Source organism: Phacochoerus africanus, chromosome 11 (genome assembly GCF_016906955.1).
Source record: "Phacochoerus africanus isolate WHEZ1 chromosome 11, ROS_Pafr_v1, whole genome shotgun sequence".
Classification (NCBI taxonomy): domain Eukaryota; kingdom Metazoa; phylum Chordata; class Mammalia; order Artiodactyla; family Suidae; genus Phacochoerus; species Phacochoerus africanus.
This window is the reverse complement of record NC_062554.1, coordinates 69676317-69701121: the sequence shown is the minus strand read 5'-3', so window position 1 is coordinate 69701121 and position 24805 is coordinate 69676317. Positions and strand designations below refer to the sequence as shown.

At 38.8% G+C, this 24805-nt stretch overlaps 1 protein-coding gene across 1 annotated transcript; it reads right to left on the bottom strand.

Moving 5' to 3' along the window:
• Positions 1-1526: 1526 nt before the first annotated feature.
• STEAP2 (STEAP2 metalloreductase) lies at positions 1527-24727 on the bottom strand. The gene is made up of 6 exons (XM_047753612.1): positions 24561-24727; positions 12420-12544; positions 10946-11470; positions 7763-8290; positions 4291-4455; positions 1527-2105 (listed from the first exon to the last, which is right to left on the bottom strand). The coding sequence occupies exons 3-6, from the start codon at positions 11435-11437 to the stop codon at positions 1818-1820; spliced, it is 1473 nt and encodes a 490-aa protein (XP_047609568.1). The 5' UTR covers positions 11438-11470; positions 12420-12544; positions 24561-24727; the 3' UTR covers positions 1527-1817.
• Positions 24728-24805: the final 78 nt, after the last annotated feature.

Genomic DNA, 24805 nt, shown 5'->3' with positions numbered 1-24805 from the left:
TCCTTTCTCAGGCAAGATCCCCTCCTAGGGTAAGTGTGGATTACCCCACAAGTAATAATAAATTTATGATTGTAGTATCTTTTTATATCTTTTGATACCCACAACACACTGTAAAGAATGTCAATGTCTTTACACAAAAGAGGAAGCATCTAGACTGGTATGCATGTGGATGGAGCAGGGGTCATACAGCCTAGTGGTTGAAACCATGGCCTCTGAAATATAAGTGCCTGGACTTGAATGTGGGCTCTGTCGCTAACTGTTTGACCTTGAGCATATTACTTAACTTTTCTATCCTTCAGTTTTCTTAAATGAAAATGAGGAAAAGAATTGCCTCTGCAATGGGGTTGTTGTAAATATTGAATGGGATAATACACGTAAAGAGCTTAGAACAATGCCTGGCATGTTAAAAATCCCACAATTAAATGGCAATAAAATCTTATACCACACAGAGTATGACAGGCTAAGGTGCAACAGCATAGATCAGTTCATAAACAACTACTTGTGTGTAAACTTAACACTTTCTTTCTAACCAGAAACAATTTTAAGATTCCCAGGATTGGTACTACATTAAAAAAATCAGTTTTGGAGGCCATGTATTACTATCTTCTCCCTTATCAGCATATTAAGATGCAAATACAACTTCTCTGTAACAAGGGAAAGAATCAAATCTTTCATGAGGTATGCATCATCATGTGTATTTCATGTCTCCAATGCATTTTAAATATAATTTCAAGTTCAATTTGTCTCTTTAATTTGTGTTTGTTCAGAAATCACATTGGTTCAGGGAGTTCCTGTTGTGGCTTATCAGGTTTCAAACCCAATTAAGTATCCATGAGGATGCAGGTTTGATCCCTGGCCTCGCTCAGTGTGTTAAGGGTCCAGCGTTGCCATGAGATATGGTATAGGTTGCAGATGCAGCTTGATAGGCTGGCAGCTGCAGCTCCGATCTGACCCCTGGTCTGGGAACTTTCATATGTTGTGGGTGCATTCCTAAAAAAAAAAAAAAAAGAAATCACATTGGTTCCTACAACTAATTACATTCTTCAAATGTTATCTTACAAAAGAAATAAAGAAATACAGGGATGTTGCCATGCACTCTTATCTGGATACTAATGTAATGTGTCTGTCTTAAAAATAATGTATGATTATTCATTTTTATTTCTTAAGCTGGAAATAATTAAAAACCTTACTTAAACTTTAGAAAAAAACATATCCATCGAATTATATTAAAACTTAAAGTTCCAGGAGTTCCCACTGTGGTGCAATGGGATCAGTGGCATCTCTAGAGCACTGGAACACAGGTTCAATCCCTGGCCAGTGAGTTAAGGATCTGGCGTTGCTACAGCTGTAGCATAGGTTGCAACTGCAGCTCAGATCTGATCCCTGGCCTGGGAACTCCCTATGCTGTGGGGCAGCCAAAAGAAGGAAAAAAGTGAAAATGAAAAACTCCCCAAAATTTAAAGTTCTGCTGGTTTGAAGGTTTTTTTTTTTATGTTGTATCTATATTTAGTGACTATATATAAATATTTCTGCCTGATTATGGAATAAAGTTTGACACCAAAAGTGTTACAGTTGTGCAAAACAGAAAAAACATACCTACATTTCAACAAGTTAACCATAAAAGCTCATATTGGCAAGATATGACATTTGTGAAAATAAATTTCAAGAAAGTTCTACTACTAATTCAGTTGAGATCTCACTGACCAGGTTTCAGCCAACAGCAATTTGATGGTGCACTTGCAACTGAAGATGAAAGAAGTCATAAAAATAATGGCATGAGTAGAACTTTATATGGCATCAGGGAGCACCATTTATCATCACATAACTGTAACCCTCTCTGGTGAGAGATGAGGAACTGCTCCTCCAAAACCTTCTTCTAGAAATTGGTTCTTTTCCCAGCCTTTTTTAATTCTCTTTAGCTTTCGGCTTATACATGGAAGGAGTAGAATGATCTTACCCAGAATTACAATTGAGGGCAAAACAAGAGCAAGAACAAAGTTTGGTGGTGTATAAAACCTGTAGTACTCTTCTTCAAAAGCTCGCTTCCATCCATAAATTAAAACATGGAAAGTACTTATGAGCAGAGCGACATAGCCAAGTGTAGACTTGGGTGAGGGGAGGAAGAAAAAGACACAAAGAATAATAAGCAAATTATCTGAACTCACAAAGTAAGCCATCTAGCTGTACCCATGTTTATATTTCAATAATACAATGTGTCTTAATTTCTGAGTTATTAGTTGTTCTCTACTGAATTAAATAATTTTAATATTTTCATATATATATTATGTATTTATATGCACATTTTCCCTTACACGAATGAGGCCATAATATTCTGGTAATTTTGTTCATATCCAGAGCCTTTTACTCGTCATTAAATATGAAAACATGACCTTAATGCTATATAATATTCCACCGAATGGATGTCCTTTAATTTACCTGACCATTCCTTTTTATTGACCATTTACTGTTTCCTACTTTCCTCAACTATAATGTCACTTTAAGCTTTTTCTTTATTTTGGTTTATTTCTTTAGCACTGATTTCTAATAGTGGGATTATTGGCCCAAACACCTGGCTTTCCCTTAAGAATACTGATAAAAACTGCAAAACTTGTTTATAAAGGTTATCCACATTTCTACCCATCATATATTTTTAAAAATGTGTATGTGTGTATATATGCTATATATATGTACACATATATTTATACATACATATATATAATAAAACTAAATGCTGAAGAGCATTTCCATGGTACACACACTAGGTGAAGATAAATATGAAAAAAATCATAGTTTTTTTTTTTTTTTAATAGCCACATCTGTGGCATATGGAAATTCCCAGGCTAGAGGTCAAATCAGAGCTGCAGCTGCCAGCCTACATCACAGCCACAGCAAACCACCGAGCAAGGCCAGGGATCATATCCTCAGGGCTACTAGTTGGGTTTGTTTCCACTGAGCCACAACAGGGACTCCCGAAAAATCATAGTATTAATATGTAATATAAATAGCATTTCAAACACGTGTATTTATTGACCATATTAAATGAGATTAAGAATACTTCGTTATACAGTTTACAGGTTGAAATCGAAAAGGTCAGCATTTTGGGTTCCCTACATTATGTTTAATTGGTTGTTTGAAAAATGGTCTACGTTCCATAAAATGGTACATCAGCATAATAATATTATGTTACACCAACATAATAATGTTATTATGTTAAATCAGCATAATAATGTAATATCTGACTTCACTGGGAAAGGATCGACTCTCAAGCAGAAAATTGTTCTGCTTGCAATTACTCATCTAAATTTATAATGCTAATTTGCACCTGTCTAGCATCTTTTATCAGAGGGCCTCCTTCTATTTCTTTTCGGCTGTAATTAAACCAGCAGTTAGGAGAGTATTCACATTTTCTTTCCTTCAAAAAGGAAAAATAAATTTAGATGAGGGACATGCCCTTAATTTGAATGAGACTTTTAGATCACTTTAAAAAAACATAGCTCAAGTGAATAGGCAAACAAATGAACAAAAAACCCCCAAAATTTAGTGTGTGGCCAAATGACACTCATCTGCATATCGTACTATAAACCATTTGGATTCAACCAATGCTGATTTTGTTGTAATTTAGGTAACATCTAAATTTGAGTTACATCTTTTTTAAATACACAAATTATTAAATAGTTATTACTAGAGAAAGTGAATGTTTGATCAAAGAACACAATGTTATTTTGAAACCACTTTATAGACACCCATGACTAATGTACCAAATATATGTACTAACAAGATTCATAAGGCTGGTTACTGTCATAATCCATTAACCTAGTTTTGCTACTGCTTGCATTTGTACGTATCTACACACATTTCCTTTAAAATATTCACACTGTGCTTCTCCTCACATGAATTACAATTAATAAGATTTTTCTAGACAGAACAAGGTGACTGAAAATATAAAATGTCTTCATTCATTTGGCTAATAATAATTGACTTTGGTGCTAAACTTGATCTGAGCTCACTCATCCCCCACTTTCTTTTTTTTTTCTTTTTCTTTTTAAAATAACTTTTATCTGTAACATAGTAGGCAATGCTATCAAAGCCTTCCAGTAAAATCCCGTACTGGTCTTTCACTTACTAAACCAGAATGGTCCTTAGCTGGCCTCTAGCAATATGTGTTCCATAAGCTGGATGCATAAATAGCAGTCTTAGAAGCATTCTTTTATAAGGAGCATATTTAAAATTCAACTATATTTAACTGTAAATTTTATGCCAACCAATCCTTCATCAAACAAATCCATGTACCTGAATGAAACTGAATTCCCTCCAATTTAAAGCATTGCTCACGGAAGGGATGGAGGTGACTGCCAGGAGGGAAAGTAAGCCAAGGCTCATTATGCCAAAGGAGATATACATTTCAATTCTCCAAACTTCTTCCTCGTTCCAAGAGTTTTCAATATTTGCATGAACCTAGCAAGAAAGCAAACATAAATTTCCTTCATTTGGTAGAACATTAACTGATTCAGCACAGTTCACTCTTGGCCTAAGAATATATCATATATGGACATATTTAAGTGGCAATAATTCAATTTAACAAACTGTTATAGAGAACCTATTACTGGATGGTATTTTTCCAGGTGTGGGGAAAGGAAAGAGAGAATTCAAAGAAAAGAGGACAAAGATTCTCTCCTTCCTCAGACACCTGTGAGAGGGGTGGGTTTATCTGTTGTCATATTTGCAATGCATCATGGTGAGAGGGACCCTGTGTGTTCCAAGACCATGAGATATGAGCGGTTGGTTCCAGAGCAACACAAAAGTGGACACAAAAGAAGTACTGGCAGTCAGACTTAGTTTTCAGGTTCTTTTACAAGTCCGTTTAAACTTGGTTGAATATTTTGGGTACATTCTGGCATTAGTTCAACTTAGAATCCATGCAGGGAATTTCCAAACTATGTCCGTCTTCCTCTCTCACAGAAGGAATATTTATATGTTGATTAATCTCTTACCTTCTTTTCCCTAGGAAGCGGGGATTTCCCCAATGGAGCTCAAATATTTATCCACTTGAATGGCCTCATTAATATACTGTTCCAGCTGTCCAACCGCCTCATTCCTCATTTTCTACGTCTTCCCCTTACGTTGATAAATGCATTTATAATCAAGCCAGACATGATTAACTCTGAATTGTTGTATTCTGCATAAGGACTACTTTTAGAATTTCCTACTTATATGCAAACAATATGATTAGAGTATAAATCAAGGGTTGGATTCCTCGGGTTAAAGCTTTGATTTAAATAATATGTTAATGGAAAAGATTTTAACACCAGGTTAACTTTTTGTCCAACTTGGTTAACCAAACATATTTGAAATTTTATTTATTTGTTTGTTTGTTTATATTTGGTTGTGCTCATGGCCATGTGGAAATTCCTGGGTCAGTGATCAAACCTGTGCCACAGCAGCGACCCAAGCTGCTGCAGTGACAATGCCAGATCCTTAACCCACTGTGCCACAAGAGAACTCTTACTAGAAATTTAAAAAAAAGAGAAAAGGTATTTCTTAGCCATTAGTTCCCTGAAGCAATCATACCAATGTCCAGAAAAGAGCCATAGAGCTCCTCTGTGGCAAAAGACTATTATTATCTCCTTTGTGTCTATACAACAATAGAGAATAACAGCATACTCCAGTCCACCCAGAAATTACAACCTGGATCTATCTACCTACCCTCCCAATTCATCCTTTCCTCCCACGAATGTGCTTTTTGGGTGTCTACTATGTGTGAGGCACAGTTCCAGGCCTTCGGCATTTATCACTGAACAAAATGGATAAAGAGCTCTCCTCTTAGGAACATGTATTCTGATGAGAGAGGGCAGACAACAGTAAATATAATAAACAATACAAATTATGTCGGAAGGTGGTAAATCTCACTGAACAAAGAGAAGGCAGAGCAGGGAAGTAGGAGGGGCTGGGAATATCAGGGCTGAGTCAAAGCAAGTGAAATGGTCTCCAATGAAGGCCTCTCTGAAGAGATAAGAACTTGATGAAAAATTTTCCCATATTGAGGTATGGGGAAGTCATTCTGGTTTATACATGATTTGGCTTGAACTTTATACTAACTAAAACAGCCTTTCTAGGGGTTCCAGTTTTGGCTCAGCAGGTTACAAACCTGACTAGTATCCTTAAGGATGTGGGTTCAATTCCTGGCCTGGCTCAGTGGGTTAAGGATCTGGCCTTGTCATGACCTGTGGTGTAGGTCACAGATTTGGTCTGGATCTGGCCTTGCTGTGGCTGTGGCTGTGGCATAGGCCAGAAGCTGCACCTCTTATTCAACCCCTAGCCTAGGAATTTCCATATACCACAGGTGGGACCCTAAAAAGCAAAAAACAAAAAACAAACAAAACCCAGCCTTTCTTATAGCCTGTGAAACATACATTGTACATCTATTTTATCAAGTTATACAAAGGGTTCAGTCACAACCCATTGTCAATTGACGGTGGGCCCTAAGGGGAATTCAAACAAACAAACAAACACAAAAAACGGATGAGGCTTTCTGTGCTTTGAATTAAGACTTGTATTTTAGAAAGAATTGCAATGACCCCAGATTCTTGCATCTTCCCATACTGAAAAAAGCACTAAAATCATTAACTTGAGATATCCGTCCTTTGTGATTAACAATAATCTTTTATCAAAGATGTATGCTTGACTACATTCATTTCCTATCCAAAAAATTCATACACATACCGGCTCCCACCCCACCTCTTCAGAGCAGTCCCCTCAGAGCTCCTGAGAGGAGGCTGTTTCCCAGGCTATTGTCCTCAATTTAGAATGAATAAAATGCTCTTCTAGTCTTATTATTGATTGTTCATTGGTTATTTGTGTCCACAAAGTGAAGAAAAGATTTGAAGGAGGTGAGGAAGCTGATGGAGCATATATCAAAGCCTTAGTATTCAGTTAAGAGAAGTGCTTATGTCTAGAGAGAACAGCTTAAAGAATGTCAATCTAGTGATTTTTTTTTCAAGTTATTTTAGGTTTTATTGTTGAAACAATTTTAAGTGCTGGATGCTACATATTTGGACCATGATGCCTTGCTTCTTTATAAAATGCTAAAGCTTTTACACATGTGTTTGCTGATGTCCTCAGTTTTTATTGAGAAATGCCACAGAGAGCTTTAATGAGACCTTATATTTGCTGAATGGAAATTATTGAGGAAAATCATAGTCTATTCCATCATCAAGCCCCTTCCATGAAGCTATTACCTGAGATTTTCCTGAAGAGCTAAGTGCCAGAAAAGCTTCACCTGAGGAACCAGTATCTTTCCTGCTATTTGATAACAAAAACCTTGTGTGTGTCTCCTGATCTTGACTTCCTATTCTATTTTACATTTTCAGTGATTTCTAATTTTATTATATATGTTTAATGAAAGCTGCCTTATTATTTTGTGGAACATGGCCAATTATAAAATATTAACTGTTGGATGCTGAAAGTAATCACTGCAATCGTATCATTAAAAAAAAAAAAAGAAAGAAGAAACCTAATTCTTCACTTCTGTTTTTATTCTGGCAGCAGCTTTTACCTTAAATGATTCTGAATTAGCCATGTAATTCTTATGCATAAAACATTGTTTAAAGAACAATTATTTCCCCTCCCTTTAGCGTATATTTATATACCAAAATTTCTATTACCAAGTATGTAAAGTTTTAAACTATTTTAAATCTCATATTTTACAAATTATACTAATCAAGTATTTTATTAACATCAGATAAATATCAAGCATATTCCATACCTGTTGATAAGCCATATTGAGAAAGAGGTATCTCTCTGACCTTCTCATGGGTAAGCAGAGGCTGTAGGCAACATGGACTGATGCGAAGAAAAAGCTGAGTAATCCAAGTTGTTTTCTACACTGTAACCAGGTCTCCAGCCAAGGTGGAAATCGCCTATACTTGGTGCCATAATAAAGCTGATAAGCAGCTGCCAGGAGACCTGCCAGGTAGACCAGGGACAGCAAAGTAATGGCAACGATGGGCAAGGTTTTATTCACAATCTCAATAGGAATCTTGTAAAAGTCACTCTGTTGGTTTCTAGCATATGGATGTATCACATCTCGGACAAAGGAATAAAGAAAGAAAAATGTGGCCAGGCTTATGGCTACCACCACTGGCCCTCTCCAGAGAGTAAATAATCGCAGGGGTAAATTTTCAATCTCCCTGGCTGATGATAATGATCCCAAGTCAACGGGAATGAAATTCAACTGACGGGCAAGTTCAATAACCTGTTGTCGAGCCTGAATATTGTTGCTGCATATGTAAACCTGTGGGGGAAAAAAAAACCCAGAAGATTCATCATTACTACTGTTACTTATAAAAATAGAAACAAACATTTAATCCATGGAGCATCACTTGTGATGACCTTGGATGATGCAAAAAATTAAGAATAAAGCATTTGTTAATTTATTAATCTATTTATAGGTTGATAGTGTCATAAAAACAACAAAGTCCTTGCTACCTTCGATGACATGAAAACAAAATGCCCAAAAATCTGGCTTGAGGATCAGAAGTCCTCAGGGTAAAGGGAGGCAGGAGGAAGAAAGGTTTCTAGACAAGGCTCTAAGCCCACAAGCTAAGGTCTTCCCTGCAGCAGCCTAGGTGGAGTCTGAGCTGCTGGCCGTGCCCCTCCCCCACCCAGCTCTCTCCCTCCAGCAGGAAACCCAGTGGGGCTGGCTCTCCAGGCTTTGTTGGACAGTACTCAGTACTAGGACTGTAGTGATTCTGCCCAGTAGAGTGATTGTAAGTACTGCCTTATAAGGGAAAAGATGGGTATGGACTCTGGGTGGCTGAGTTTGCGATTAAAACCACTAAATTATGTCATGATCTGTACTATCTATAAAATTTATCTTTTGGCTTAGAAACCAATTCACCAAAACCATGGATAATCTCAAGTATATTTCATCAGTCGGAATTACGAAATTTTTCATCTTTAAGTGAGGATACTATTATCTGGGGGGAGAAAAATGGCATTATTAGGCTTAATTTAAATAGTAAAGTAACTGCCATTTCTAAGAGGTGTTACCTCTATAGGAAGTCTAATGATGTGATTGTGATCAGTGGGGGTTAGAGTGGGCTTGCAAACTATCAAAACCTCTTAGATATTATTAATGTATTTGAGTATTAAACAAATATTTGTTGAGCACTAAGTTCATTGCTGGCGCGAGCCATGATTACAGTTAGAAAATATTGCTATAAACTCTCAGAGCAATGTTCAGGAAAAACAAATTCCTAAATATACCCCTGAAGATGTTTCTGTAAGGGCTCTGGAACAGACCACACTGAGATGCTTGCCAGCTAAACCTAGTTACATAATGGTGTGAATGTAGAGCTCTTAAAATTATTAATTTTATCTAACATTAGCCAGATAAGCGACAAAGTCTATACTATTACATGAATGTTCATGAACTTCTAAAATGGAACAGGGACAGTAGATAAATATATACTAAGTAAGGAAAAGCATTCTCAATTTATTACCGATCAGTGTATTACAAGTCTCAGTTTGTTACAGCTGTGACAATGGTGAATTAAACTTTTTGAAAATTCACTGGGAAAATAAACTAGATTGTAAAATTTTATAATAAACTTAAAAGAATAAATCAGTCATAAAGACACGAGGACTGTAAGATACAAATGAAACTCTTCCTGTAGCTCACACCGAACTTAATCTCTGCTCCACAATTTTTTTGGTTGTTGAATAATTACAATTATCATGAATACAGGCAAAGGATTAAATTCAGGGTTATCTCTAATTTGCTTGATTTGTATCCACTGCTAAAACTTTGTGGATATGCAGAAACAGCCTCTAGGAAAGTAGGAAAGTAAGTATATATTCTTGTACCAGGTCTTGCAAATTAAACACCTGAAAGTGAATGGTTATCATGATTCTGATAGCATACATCGATATAATACTTGATTTTCTAAGCCATCTACTCAACTGTCTTTATGGACAAAAATAATGACTTACCATCATGCTTCATTATAATGCATAAACACATTTTTGAAAGATTTTTAAGGTGCACTATTTTATGTGTTTATTTACAAAAGTTCTCATTCCACAAAAGCACTGATGGTGCTTCCCAGTGCTTTATTCTCAAGTTAAACTAGATAGAACCATGGAATAAAAGAGAAACAGATATCCAATCTGCTTCTACCTTCCCTACGCAGATTACAACCTACTCTTGAAACAAACTGTACTAAAGTTCTATGAATAATCTATGTAAAATAGAAGGGTACTTCTAAAGCGTTTTTCTTGGAATCATATTAGAATTTCATACAGAGCTGGGATACTGTTTGCCAAATAGCTGCAAGGAAGGAAGATGGGAGAATAGAATAGAGGGTGGGAGGGAGAGAGGGAAAGAAAAAAGACATGTTTGAGATTGCTGCTATTTTTGAGGAAGCAAGGAGATGGCCCATTATTCATCTACCACTCTTACCTTTTTCTTGAATTAGCTGATTATGACAGGTAAATTCAAATTATTTTCTCAGCTTTTCACATAATTTTGGGAACAGAAATGAGCCCATACAAAGTCAGGCCATGAATCTTCAGGAGCTTGTATGTAGTTTACAAAATGATAATCATTGGAAAGAATCAGAATTTGGCTTTTAACTCACTTTTTAAAAAAATTATTTATGTTTACAGCCACACCTGCAGCATATGGAAGTTCCTGGGCTAGGGGTCTACACCACAGCCACAGCAATGCCAGATCCAAGCTGCATCTGGTATCTATGCTGCAGCTTATGGCAACACCAGATCCTTAACCCACTGAGCAAGGCCAGGGATCAAACCCACATCCTCACAGACACTATGTCAGGTTCTTAACCCTCTGAGCCTAAGGGAACTCCTGGTTTTTAAATATACATATTTGTTTAACTAAGTACAAAATACCAGGTAAATAAGAATTAAATTTAAAAATACATACCTGCCGGCTGGCATCCTTAGGTCCTAACTGAAGTGCCCAAGCTGAGACCACATTAAATCCTTTCACAATCAAGGAGTCTGGGAACAATGAAGCCAAATATTCCGCATTGGATTCTGGGTATTGGTTTATTCTCATGTTGTTGCTCACATCAATCAGGATTTTACCCACAAGCAGATGTCTCAGGTCCCAAAGGGAGGTGTAATGTTCTCTATGTATAGCAACAAATATTATATTTGTTTTTATTAGAGCATCTTCATGGTGAGTGACATCTACTACATGAGGAAAAAACTCGGAAGCAAATTTAGGATTTCTGCTTCCTATGACCACATGATAGCCACATCTAATAAGTCGAATGGTCAGAGATTTAGCAAAATCCCCACTTCCAATTACACCTACAGTGACCTTCCTTGCATCTTTGATACCATTTATGCCATTAGGCAAAAAAGTTTCACTAAGGCTCTTAGGGCTTCCCATCATAGAGATCGATTCCATGATACGGACTCTTCCAAGGTCACCAGGGACGTCCTAGGGAGAGAAAAGAACACACTCATCAATTAACTATCTGTTGGGAGACATGTTTCTACAATCTTTTCATAGCCTCTCTGCTTCTATTTTCTATCCTGAAAATTCCATCTTGTCTTGCTTGAAAAACAGTTGCTGTGTTGGTAAATAATTTAAGCTTAATAATTTAATAATTTAATAATTTAAGCTTAAGAACTAAGACCAAAGTCATTCATGTGGTCAGCTGAATGAGGACATAATTGGTCTAGGTATGCCGGACCTGTGCAGATGGGCATGCCGTTTGCACAGCATGATAGGTCCTGTTAAGATAAGAGGATGATGAGCCTCATGGCCCCAAGGGGTTTATGAGGGGTCTAGCAGGATATGCATCAGCAAGGAGAATGTTTGGACCTAGGCACACCTTTGTGGAAGCATAATGGTGGTTCTCTAGATGCTATGCATGGATAGCTGATGCCAGGCTTCCTCTTTACACATGATTGTTAAATGCTTAAAGGTCAGAGTAAGAGTTTAACCAGCTACATGACTTTTAAAAAACTATTCGGCACCTGCAGCCCCCTCCTCACTTGACGTAATCCTAAAGAACACAATAAAAACAGTGTGGTTTCTTGAGGCAGTGCTCTTGGTCCATGAGATCTTGAGTTCCCTGGTTCCCACCTTTGATTAAATTAAATGTCTCTGTGTCTTGTTTTATGTTAATCTTTTCTTAAGTGTTATAGCGCCTGTTCTTCAACCCTCACCTGCTGAGCTGGTCTCTGCACCTATCACCAAATATAAATAAACTTCTAGACGTTTTAACAATGTCCCTTGTTTCTAGAGGTAAAATTGTTGGGCAAGCTATATAGCCTTGAACATAGCAAGACAGAATTTGTAAGCTAAAAACATCTTGAAATAGAAAAATGGACTGTCACAAAGTGGATGTGCTCAAGTGGAGCTTGACATGCACATGAATCACCTGAGAATATTGTTAAAAAGCAGATTCTGATGCAGTAGGTCTGGAGTGAGGCCCCAGATTTTGCATTTCTAATAATGTGGTGCCAATGCTGCTGGTCTCTGGGCCCCTCTTTGAACAGCAAGGCTCTAGAACACAAAAGGAAAGAAAATGAAATTTTCATCAGCAGACAACTTATTAAAAAACACAGTTCTATTAAGTTTGATTATTTAGCTTCTCGGCAGATTGGAAGTAACAAGCTAGAAATGCTGCTAGAAGTAGAGAAGGACAGTTATAGTTCATCATAGTGTATAAGACAACCGAAGATGGAAAGCCAGTAATAAGCAAATGAAGAACTATTTACAATCCCAAACTGTTTAGAGTCATTTGGAGTGGGGTCTGTAAACTATGCTCTCCTCAGTAGCCAGTATGTGACTTTATTATTAAATGAGAATAAACCAAATCAGCTACTACAAAAAATGAACTCTGACTCTTAAATAATAGTTTAAGAAAAATAGGCACTAAAATATAACAAAGGATTAATTAAATACTAGAGACATATCATTCACCCTATGTCCTATTAACATAAGGACAGCTTCCCTGTGAAAAGGGGGTTAGTAATGTGTTTATGGCCTTAATTACAAAATACTTATGAAATCTTTTTTTCCTCCTTTTTTCATTGGTTGTATTGAATCTGATGCAGTTATTTTTTCCAGAAAACTTTGTCAAATTTTTTTTTTTTAATCTTTTTAGGGCCACACCCATGGCATGTGGAAGTTCTCAGGCTAAGGGTTGAATCTGAGCTGTAGCTGCCAGCCTAAACCACAGCCACATCAACAAGGGATCCTTAATCCATGGGACAAGGCCAGGGATCAAACCACATCCTCATGGATACAAGTCAGGTTCATTACCACTGAGCCACAACAGGAACTCCTCGACTTCTTTTTAATCTGAGTGACTAACACTTTTTAATCTGAGTGACTAACATCTGAAAGGTTCATGTGTGCGGTAACCTGCTCAAAAACACCAATCAGATTGCCATGAATCAGTGTCACTGTGCAGACTGGATGGAAAATACTGTTCCATTTTATCCGCATTGCACAATTTCTTTTATACAAACAGCGTATGTGGATCACTTCAGAGAACTTAATGCATTTTACAGGAACAGGTGGAATGTTTTAAACAAACATGTTTTTTTGGTTTTTAATAAATGAAATTTGAAATTTCTGGAGCCAGGAAAATCCAATTTTTTACCCTAGAAATGGAGCATGTTCAATGACTCCAAATACGTCAATAAATTAATCTTTAGAAAGATAATATTACTAACACTCATACAGCGTACAGCTGTTTGTGCTTTACAAATGAACTAACTGAATCCCACAACTACCCTTGAGATAGGTACTAATATTGTCATGTCCATTTTGCAGATGAGGAAACTGACACACGCAGAAAATAACTGATTTGTACAAGGTTACAAGAGAGAAGCTCAAGGAACCAGGATTAGAACCCAGGAAGGCCAACTAAGGCATGTGTCATGTGGGTATATGTTAGGAATTTAAGAAAGAGCTTTTTCTTTGGTTACGCGGGCGAAGGCAAGGTGGAAAAGTGATAGTTGTGTTTATGTTAGTATATTCTCACTGGCTTCCTGGCCATCTAATCAGTATGATGAAATTATGAATACTGACGCATATGTCTTTTTTGACCTTGTCATTGCTCCTGAGCATTACTTAATCATCTTAATGTCTAACTTGGATCCTGGGAAAGGAGAAAACGCACTGTTTTTCAATCTATTACACAGTTCATTTCCTACTTTTCAAGACAGAAGGGGGAGTAATTATCCACTTTCCCTTGGAGTGATCCCGGCATCTACAAGAGCAAGTGGGGTTCCAAGGCACCAGGATAGAACAAAACTGCCAACATCCTCTTTGAGATATCCTTGGCTATTTGGGGAATCAGGAGCCGTTGAAGGAACCAAAGGTAATTAATCAATGCTCATTTTATTAACCAATTCAAGGTGAACTGACCAACTCACCCAATCATATATATTATCTGAGGGTAAAAAAGTACTAGACTCTCATGCAGGAACCCATGTTCCTTTCTTTACCCCAGTCCCAAGTTCTTCTGAGTAGACTGTAGCATCTCCCCAGATATAAGAATTACAAAATCTTTAAGAATCATGACGATCAAGACCCTTTCAAATGAAAAAAAAAAAAAATGAAAAACAAAAAAGTATCACTTACCTGCTTATTTTACAAAGCAAGTTCAAACCTCTTCTGCAAATCAGAATACGAACAGGTAAAAATACATTAGGACCTAATGATGTCATCTCTGGGTCCCTCACTATACTGTGTTTTATACATATTAATAGGGGATTCTGCCCTAACATGTCTGGGCCTTATTCACACCGTATTTCTAATGGCAAGTTCTAACTGAACCCTTTAAGGAGTATGACTGTGACTATAAACGGAAGTTGGCCTAATAAATGAGACCTTTTTATCAAAGTTTTAAGGAAAATAAAAGCATTCATAAGAAGGAAAAAACCCCCCAACTTTTAATGGATCTGAGATGGATTATTTGTGTGTCGCTGAAAGCATCTGATAATAATGCCATATGCTTGTGTGCTATTTCATAGTTCACAATATTTTCATATATACTACCTTATTTAATTCTCACATGGCTATGAAGTACACATTATGCCCATGTTAGATGAAGAGAACTTTAGCAATTTGCAGTTTGTAGAACACAACCAGACTTCAAATATGAGTCTTCCAACCTCTGCTTATTATAAAACTGTAATGCAAACATTGTATGTGGAATCTTAAAACTGTTTAGGTCACCAAATGTCACCCATAACGATAGTCTCTAAAAGAAATACTAACTCTAAACAATTAAAATACGAATCTCAGCTTAGAACAGTTTTAGGTAAATCCAAAGCTATAACGTTAGGAATTCTGGAAATAAATAAATAAATAAATAAATCCGCTTTTCATATTTATTTATTTATTTGGTGTTTTTTTTTTTTCTTTTTAGGGCTGCTCCCACGGCATATGGAAGTTCCCAGGCTAGGGGTCCAATCGGAGCTGCAGCTGCAGGCCTGTGCCACAGCCACAGCAATGCAGGATCCAAGCCACATCTGGACCTACACCACAGCTCACGGCAAGCCGGATCCTTAACACACTGAGTGAGGCCAGGGATCGAACCCACGTCCTCATGGATACTAGGTCGCTAAATGCTGAGCCACAGTGGGAACTCCCTAATTCCACTTTTTAGATCAAAGCCAACCAAAGACCTAAATTTATTACTACAACAAAACAAAACATGATCGGTTGCTGGGAGCTCTGCAGACGTTCTGAAGGTGTGAACTGCTTCTAGAGGAGAGGGGAAAAGAGCCGAGGAGTGGGTCTGTGTCCTATGGATCTCACTCGCACTCAGACCTAAAAGCAATTCATCTCCACAAACTATGGGTGCCGAGACACTGGAACAAAATCTCATCGATTTCCAGTTAGCTAAGCCATCACTTTGGCGCATTCGGTTAACAGCTGAGCTGAGGCTTACAATTGTGATAGCTACAAAAAAGGAATAAGAAGTGAATAATGTCAATCGCTGAAAAAGGCCCACAAGTTTACAAAATAAGAGTAATAAACACCTTCCATGGTACATTTCCACTGACAAAGAGTGACACAATTACAATCTAAAGGCAGATGCTCCTGCTGTGACCCAGCATGAATATATTCAGGCCACTGTGCGTTTTGCACTTAAGAGATGAAGAGAATCAAGGTGCTTACATTTAAGTTGTTTATACCCTAGTTAGGAAGAGACAGGCTGTACTTGGAATAAAAAGCAGAAAAAAATCCTGATATCAGCATATGATTAACAACTAGATTGTACGATCAGCACAAAGATATTCTAGCAAATCGGTGAGAGAAAATATCATAGTGTTCCCTTTCCTCTTCATTATATATTTCTGTGTGCATATATATATATATATATATATATATAATACATACACAAAAATAGACATATAAATTGTACTTGCAAAATAGTCTTTAAATTACACAGAATGTCTTCAAGCCAGGTTCATGACAGTGTACCACAGGTTCATTCTAGCTTAAAGCTATAAGGATCCCAAATTAAATTTGGCTTTCTGTGACCTTCCTTTGAAAGAGCTAGGGCACTGGTTCCCATATATGAAGCTATCATTAGTCTACAGCAATTAAAAATTATATGGATACAGTAGGGAGTTTTTCATAAAATTTTCAATTGAACAAATTGTCCTTTACTTTGAATATGTCTTAACTACTTTTCAGGGTCAAAATGTCCTTTTTTTCATAAGGTTATAACAGCTGTTTCAGTTGGCAGTCCCATATAGATCCTCGCTTTCCTTTTTATTTTACTGGCCTATAAAACCTACCAGTCGAGAACCACTAACATAGAAGCACTCTATGAGTAGGGCTCTGTAGGCCTGCAGCAGAGAAAACCTTTTTGGGAGGGGATAAAAGTACCCTGGGGCAAGCTCACTGCTGCAGAGATGTCTCCTTAATCCTCAAATGAAATATCCCATTCAAATTTTCTGTAACTAAATGGTGATGTTTACTTTGGGCTAAAAAAAGATAACCCCTACATTCTCTCCAGATTTAAATAAACATACAAAACCCAACTGTTTATGACAAAGAAGAATTTCTCTGAGGGGAGAGGTGGGACTTTTTTTAAATTGTTATTTTGTGGAAGAAGTTCTTAAGCCCTTTAGAAAACACCAGAGGCAAAGCTGAAATTCTGTTTGAAAAAATTATGTGATTTCCTTCATATATTTATTTATTTTGTCTTTTCAGGGCCTCACCCGAGGCATATGGAGGTTCCCAGGCTAGGGGTCAAATCAGAGCTGCAGCTGCCAGCCTACACCACAGCCACAGCAACGTCAGATCTGCGCCAGGTCTTTGACCTACCCTACAGCTCATAGCAACACTGGACCCTTAACCCACTGAGTGAGGCCAGGGATTGAACCGGCATCCTCATGGATACTGATCAGGTTACTTATCACTGAGCCACAACAGGAACTCCTAGAATGTGATTTCTTAAGGCAGTGGGTCACAGAAGCAGCAGCAGCAGCAGCTTCAAGATCACCTGGGAACTTGTTAGAGATGTAAATTCTTAGGCCCCACCCCAGACCTCCTAAATCAGAAATCCTGGGGGTGGAACCCAGCAAGCTTTAATCTTAAAAGCCCTCAGGTGATTCCGATACACAGTAAAGTTTTTTTTCTTTTTAGGTCTGCAACTCTGGCATATGGAAGTTCCCAGGCTAGGGGTTGAATTGGAGCTACAGCTGCTGGCCTACACCATAGCCAGCCACAACCATGGGATCCAAGACACTTCTGTAACCTACACGTGCTACAGCTCATGGCAACACCGGATCCTGGATTAGGTGAGCAAGGCCAGGGTTTGAACTGCATCCTCAAGGATACTAGTTGGGTTGGTGAGCCACAATGGGAACTCCTCATATTTAAGTTTGAGAATAACCACCCTAATGTAATGAGGTATTCACTGTTTGAATATTAAAATCCATTTAAGTAAGATGATTGAATTCTTTCCCTCAGCTGAAACTCCTGGGTAATTTGTATGCATCCTCATTTAAAAATCATTTCCCCAAAATTATGAAATAGTAATTTTATTAAAACTATGCAGATTTATTCTTTGAAATTCCATTTATAAACTACATTATTTGCAAGTGATTTAATATTTCACACTTAGATTTGAGCATCTTTTTTTTTTTTTTGTCTTTTATCCTTTTAGGGCCACATCTGTGGCATATAGAGGTACCCAGGCTAGGTGTCCAATCAGAGCTGTAGCCGCCCGCCTACGCCAGAGACATAGCAGCACCATATCTGAGCCGAGTCTGCAACCTACACCACAGCTCACGGCAACACCAGATCTTAACCCACTGAGCAGGGCCAGGGATTGAACCCGAAACCTCATGGTTCCTAGTCGGATTTGCCTCCGCTCTGCCATGATGGGAACTCCCCTGAGTATCTTTTTATGTTCATGTTTTTTAGAACCAACCAGAGTTTTCAGAAAAGAAATATACTAGCATTAAAACAAAAGCTTGACTAACTCCAAGCCTTCCAAAATTTTCAAATAACCAGGATTTTAATGAGACAAATTCAAAATTTCATGTAACTTCCAAGATATTTCTTAGGCTTGGTATGTATTCAGCATATATCTTTATATGGGTATGATTTTGACATTTCTAGGTCCTAAATCACCAAAACAAAACTTTATTATGTTGCAATTACTAGGATAAGAAAGCAGTCTAATTCTTGTTAGGAAGATTTTCAACAAAAAAGCTTTCTGGTTAAATCTGGTTAGTCTGGCAATTTAATTTAAAAAACGTATTACCCAAGGACTTCAGTTAATAAAAACTTTTAGGATATTCTTCAATAAATTAAAGCAACTACATCCCACAAAACCTCCCCACCCACCCACTTCTCTTCTTTATCTAGGCCAGAGGAGATGCTATACACATCCCTCCATCCACCTCACAGTTTAGCCTGCTGTGTCAACACAGCCATGCGTCTTGTGCAGACCTGGGCTTTCACTGCTCTGCATGTTAACCAGACTGGGGAGGATGTCTAAACGAAGCTGGGAGTTAGCAGGTCATAATTTCCTCATCTTGTAACCTTGTTACAGATGGTACTTTTAGATAAGAATACCTGTTTTTATTCGCTAGCAAATACAGGTTTTTCTGTGGTTCAGTAACTCATAAAAAATCTTCTATGAAAGGGCTGGTATTCTAGCCTCTACATAAACCCATTTCCCTAATTTCAATGCCATATTGTAAAACAGGTTCCAAATGGCAACAATGCCCACTGGCACTATAAAATTTAGGGATCTCTGGTGATTGACATCAATTTACAAATCAGTCCGTAATCAAAGATCATAGAGATACTCATCCATCTATCTAGCCATTCTTCCCCAACCATTCCCCTACCCAATGTCTTATTAAGCCCTCTCCACCAGGCATTCGGCTTGGTGTTAGTACTCCAGTGACACATAACAGGCACTGGCTTCCTGGCCATCCAATCAATACTGTGAAATAATGAACACTGAAACATATACAGCAACTTAAAAAAAATACTCTATTGAAATGTAATTGACATATCATGAAATTTACCTATTCTAATTAAATGTGTAAATTAATAATTTTCAGTATATTTACAGTTATGCAACCATCACCACAACCCAATTTTAAAAAATTGCCACCAGCAGTAACTGTTATTACTCAAATCTTAATAGAACTGTCAAGGGTAAAATCCTCTTGGAAAAAAATCCTACCTCTCTTAGTGTCCTGAAAGAAGCCCCAATGACTTTCACACACAGCAGACTGTGACCTGAGTTTTGCTGACTCTGCTGGGTGCGATAGGAGCAATAGAGGGTTCTGCTCCCTGGGTAAGTGGAGAAACAGAACTGCAGTCTCAGAGCTGCCTCTTACCACAGTAGAGAATGACCTTCTAAAGCAGTGATGCTCAACTCCAGCTGCACTGTGGAGCTTTATCACATAGTGATACCTAGGCGCCACCACCCTTCTACCCAGATTTTTATTTAATAGGTCTGGGGTTCGGCCTGGGCATCAGGATTTTTTTTTTCTTTAGATCCCAGGTGTTTTAACATGTAGCCAAGATAGAAAACAACTCTACCAAAAGAGTCAAGATTCAATCTAATATTCATTTTGGTATTTGGAGATAACAGATGTGGCTTTTTGATCCTCGATGACGCTCCTTTTCACATTGTTGTTTGAAATAATGAAAAATAATCCTAAGGAGAGAATAACGCTGGAAGCTGGAACATACATATGCAGCCCTTTCCCCTTTCCCACACAGGCAGGAGCCGAATCAGAAGTTCCACTTGCTATCTGCAATTTCCTCTCTTCATTTTCTTGGAAGGGGCAGTGCCATTCCTTAAAATTTGTCATCTCACAGCACAGCATACTTTTTGTTCCTGTTATCCCATAACACTCAATATTCAGAATGTTCCAGTGTGGTGATGACCTCCTCAGAGACATCTCAAACTTAGGTTCAAAACAAAGTTCTTTTTCTACCCAGGCCTGTTTGCATTCATCCAAAATTCCTTTCAGTAAATAATGTCATTACGCATTGGTTGCTCAAGCCAGAAATCTGGGAGTGATCCTCAAGCCTTTGCTTTCCCTCATAAAATGGGACATAAAATCCAACACCAACTTCTCTTCTCTGAAATATTTCTTAAATCTCTCTCCAATGACACCAACTTAATCCAGCTGTATCACCTCTCACCTGAACTCTATAAACATTTTTTAACGGGTCTCTCTACTCCTTTGCCTCTTTCCAAACGATTCTCCAAACAGCAGCTAAGATCATCTTAAAACATAAATCTGATGATGTATTTCACCTCCTTAAAAATCAATGGGCTTCCTGTTGCATTTTGAACTACAGTCACCTTCCTGACCTGAATGAACCTGACCTGAATGCTCTGAATGAACTGGCTAGCCCCAGGACACCTCTCCAATGTCATCCTGTATGACTGTTACTCCCTGTAGTCTAGCCTCAGTATCCTTTTCTGGAAGTAAAGATCACTTTCCCATCCTAGATACATTGCACCTGCACAATATGTCTCTCCAGTAGAACAGTTCTCTCCCATTTTGCTTTGTTTTGAGCCCTTGCTAAGTTTCCTTTCTTATGTAATTGTTTCTTTATCCATTACTGAGCCCTAGCTAAATTTCCATTCTTATGTAATTGTTTCTTTATCCATTACTGAGTCCTGGCTAAGTTTCCTTTCTTATGTAATTGTTTCTTTATCCATTACTATTTCCCCTACCAGACAATAAGCTCCTTGAAGGCAGAACCACATTTTTGTCTCATCCATCACTACCTCCACAATGCCTGGCACATAGTAAATAAGAATGCAATAAATATCCTTCGTTTTCAAATACATACAAAAATGTCAGGGCCAAAAAGAGATGTAATAGGTCTCTAGATAAAATCCCTCATTTTGCTGACAAAGACATGTGGGTCCAAAGGGAGTAAGTGATATGTCAATGTCATGATTACTGGCCGAGCACAGACAGAATACAGGCATCTCCTGGCGGCCCCGTTGTGCTCTTTATTGAAACTGCAGTCAAACTTTTGGTGCACCTTCTTTCTCACCTTTCTCACTTACATGTGATCCTTTCTTTGAAAAATGCTGTCATCTGTGCTGCTTTTTTTCAGTATTAATATATAATTATGTCATTTACTACAAGTCTATTTTCCATGTCACCAATACAATAAAAAATGACCCAGAGACACAGCTTTCATTTCATTTCTGCACAGTTAGCTCAAGTCATCATTATTGATATTGTCTCATTCCCTCACCCTTTAAAAAACCAACTAGCTAAGAGAAAGAAACTGCAGCCCTTCCAATTACGTTTCTAAATATCCTGCAAAATATCTAGGATGAGTATTTTTCTTCTGAAGATAGCTTTTAAGCTTTGAAATAACAGAGAGAGCTGCAGAACAAACAAAAAATAGAGCCTTAACAAACTATAAATTGGATTCTCCTTAAAAATGTGAAGGATGTCTTGATCCTTTATCATGATCACATGCAGAAAAATAATGAAAGTTGAGTAGAGCCCACATTTTTAGACTTAAATCTAATCCATTTATGTAAATGCTGCTTCCAAAAGGAAGAAAAGTAAAAGACTGCCACCATTTTTCTTATTTTGTTTTGTTTTTGTCTTTTTAGGGCCTCACCTGAGGCATATGGAGGTTCCCAGGCTAGGGGTCGAATCAGAGCTGCAGCCTCTGCAGCAATGCCAGATCCAAGCCGTGTCGGCAGCCTACACCACAGCTCACGGCAATGCTGGATCCTTAACCCACTGAGTGAGGCCAGGGATTGAACCTGTGTCGTCATGGATACTAGTCAGATTTGTTTCCACTGATCCATGATGGGAACTCCTGCCACCATTTTTAAGAGAACTGAATAAACCCGTGGCAAAAAGATTCTCTTAAAAATGAAACAAATCCAGGTTAACATAAATTAACCTGCCTTGGCCTCCATGGTACCATTGAAGTTGACATAAAACATGGAATTCCTGATTCAATCCCATGCAAAATAGTCATGGTGTTTACACTGGCATATATTGAAACTGATGGAAACTGAACATTAAGTAAATGAGACAAGGGTTACTAGCCGTAAGGTTTGTAAATAATGCTAGGACTGGGAAATTGGTGTCCATGAGATACCTTTCAAGTGTGGGAGGATAAAAAAAAAATGTAGATAAAAATTTTAAATGTTTTATCTGTAGTACTAGTTTGTGACCCTAAGCCACCTTAGGGGGGAAAACACGGCTAAGTCTAATCAGTGTTAAAAGTTTTCTTGGGTAAAGCCACTTTATCCATTCCCATATGGCTGCTGAGAAAAGTCATGTAGTTGGTGTCAATACAAGTTCATGGTTTCCAACCTAACTTCTTGTGTTGTCTACAGTTATTTTTCTCATCCCTTCTCAAACTCCCCTTATGATCCTCACCATTCCACACACTTGCCAGGCCATTAATTGTGCCCACCTTAGTGTCTGGCATACCACAATGTCCTGTTTGCATCCTGTCTTCTACTGAACTGGCTTCTGCTACCCAGGGTAGATTTGAGTGTGCAGGAATTATGGAAGAGCAATTGCCCCAATTCTGTCCAACTCTTGGTTGGCTATCTTAATAAGTGATTTTGAAATATAATTGCTGGTTTCCTTGAACCAATTTTTCTCATATGTTTTTCAAGGGTCTTTTAAAAGTCCCACTTAAATGGTTTCCAGAAAACGTGGCAAACTGGAAAAACTTCTTGAGATCTAAATTCCTTCCCAATCAAAAAGAAATTCTTAAATCATGTTTGTGTGTAGAGGTTCAGCTGTATATAACAGAATAAGTGTCTATTAAACAAACAAAAAACAGAGTTTCCATCATGGCTCAGCAGTCAACTAACTCAACTAGCATCCATGAGGACACACGTTCAATCCCTGGCCTTGCTCAGTGGGTTAAGGATCCAGCCTTGCCGTGAGCTGTGGTGTAGGTCGCAGAGGCAGTTCAGATCCCGCGTTGCTGTGGCTGTGGTATAGGCCGGCAGCTACAGCTCCAACTCAACCCCTAGCCTGGGAATCTCCATATGCCGCCAGCGCGGCCCTAAAAAGACAAAAACAACAACAAAAATAGGGCCTTAAAGAAAAAAATGTGTCTATCAACATGACGAAGACATAATAAAGGTGAACAAAAGGTGTGTAGGGTGTGGTGGGGGGACGTGGTTTGAGAGAACTAAAAATGTTCCCTGTAGCAGCGGGTCAGTTAACAGGACTGGAATGTAATCAGTCAAGAGGATGGGGATGGGGCAAAAGTTCGAATTCTACTTCTCCCACTTTGATCCACGCTGATGAGTGACAATTAACCATGGCCTAGAATAAGTTATCCCATCTAAAAAACGTACCGCCTGAGGAGTAAAAACTGACACCAATCCTTCTCCAAGGGGTGGGGAAGATAAAGAGAAACCTCTCGACAAAAATTCTCTTTATCTCCCTGCTCTATTTTAAGAGCAAGATTTTTAGGGCATAATTTTCAACAAGTTTTGGCTGAGGCTGAATACAGGGCTCAGATAATTTAGGACACTCAAAGAAGAGGTCAATTACTTTTTAACACATAATGGCCTAAACACGCCAAGGTCACGTCAGTGGGTAATAAACAAAATGACTACTAGAAATATCCGTTCGCAAAAGCAGCGCCGCAGGATCTTCAATGAAATGGGCTGCAAGAACCCAAAGCCATAAGGAGACTACCAGGGAGGGTAAGGTAAGGCCCCTTTGGGGCCCCTCCTATCTGAGACTAGGTCTCTCCTGGCCTCCTTTCTCCTGGGCCCACCCAACCCCAGGACCTTCTGGGAGCCCCGGGAGGACCAGGAGAAGTAAGGGGAGGAATCTGTGGAACAGATACCCTTCCCCACCCTTCCCACTCACCGCCTCAAGGTGCCAGGGACCAGGAAACCCGGCAGCCCTCGGCGGGCGCCGCAGAGTCGCGGAATCCCAGGAAAAGGGATGCAGCGGGTGGCGCCGATCGCATCCTGACCCTCAACTCCCCCAACTCCGCCGCTAACACCTCGTCGCGCGCCCTTCTCGGACCTGCTCACCTCCGCGCCCTCGGAGACGAGCAGGGGCGGACCTCGCAGCTTCGGGCTAGCGGCGCCAATTCCCCAGGGGCCTGCCCCGAGCTCCGGGCCTAGGGACCGCGCCTCCGGCCGGCAGTGCAGAGTGCTGCCGCGGCGGCCGCGCTCCAGCTGCTCCCCAGCCTCCCGGGGCCAGATCGCTCACGGATTGGGGTGGGGGTAGGGGGAGGGGGAGGGGAGGAAGGGAGAGAGGGAGGCGCGCGGAGGCG